Genomic DNA, 601 nt, shown 5'->3' with positions numbered 1-601 from the left:
AGCACTTACCGGCGAGTAGACACAGGGATCCCAGCAGAAATATCAACTTCGGCGACATCGTCGTCGTCGTCAGGACAGAGAACGTCTGGACAAGCCGCGCCCTCTCCGCCCCTCTATATGTGCACCACCACTCCTTCCCCCTTCGTCGTGGGACTTTCACCTTCCGGATCGTGCTGCCACCTCTCAGGAGGACATCAGCAAAGAAGCGAGGTCCTGTTTATCAGAGAAGACGAAAAATCGATAAATAATTAAATCCCTATCACTGAGAATTTATCTAGCAAAATTATTACATTCGCGATGACGACATACGAATATTATGATAATATTCTTCGTGAAACTTTCAACTTCATCTGATTTAGACGAAGGAAGGACATGAACATGGTATAATCTTGAAACCTATAAGTATAATTTCTAAAACGGAGATTTAATTATGGAAGGAAAAATGAAACCTAGGATTTAAAGGGATGAGACGCGGCTCGAACGTGGGATGGAATGCAAAATTAATCGTTTGCACGCGAATCCTATTTTCTACCTGGCTCCATTCTTTATTCCTTATTTATGTGCCACCGACTTTTGCCCGACGTGGAAACCATTTTTAACT

At 43.3% G+C, this 601-nt stretch overlaps 1 protein-coding gene across 2 annotated transcripts in view; it reads right to left on the bottom strand.

Moving 5' to 3' along the window:
* The window catches only part of LOC112458859, an 8,650-nt gene extending 8,441 nt beyond the window's left edge, over positions 1–209 (bottom strand). The window contains exon 1 of one of the 2 annotated variants that reach the window (XM_025022682.1): positions 10–209. In XM_025022682.1, coding sequence (XP_024878450.1) covers positions 10–58 — 49 coding nt within the window. In that variant the 5' untranslated portion in view covers positions 59–209. The remainder of the gene's footprint in view (positions 1–9) is intronic. The other variant, XM_025022681.1, reaches the window with a different exon arrangement.
* Between the last annotated feature and the right edge of the window lie 392 nt (positions 210–601).

Source organism: Temnothorax curvispinosus, unplaced genomic scaffold (assembly GCF_003070985.1).
Source record: "Temnothorax curvispinosus isolate PA1 unplaced genomic scaffold, ASM307098v1 QBEX01009282.1, whole genome shotgun sequence".
NCBI lineage: Eukaryota > Metazoa > Arthropoda > Insecta > Hymenoptera > Formicidae > Temnothorax > Temnothorax curvispinosus.
The sequence above is the reverse complement of the archived record's forward strand: the minus strand, read 5'-3'. Positions and strand labels throughout refer to the sequence as shown.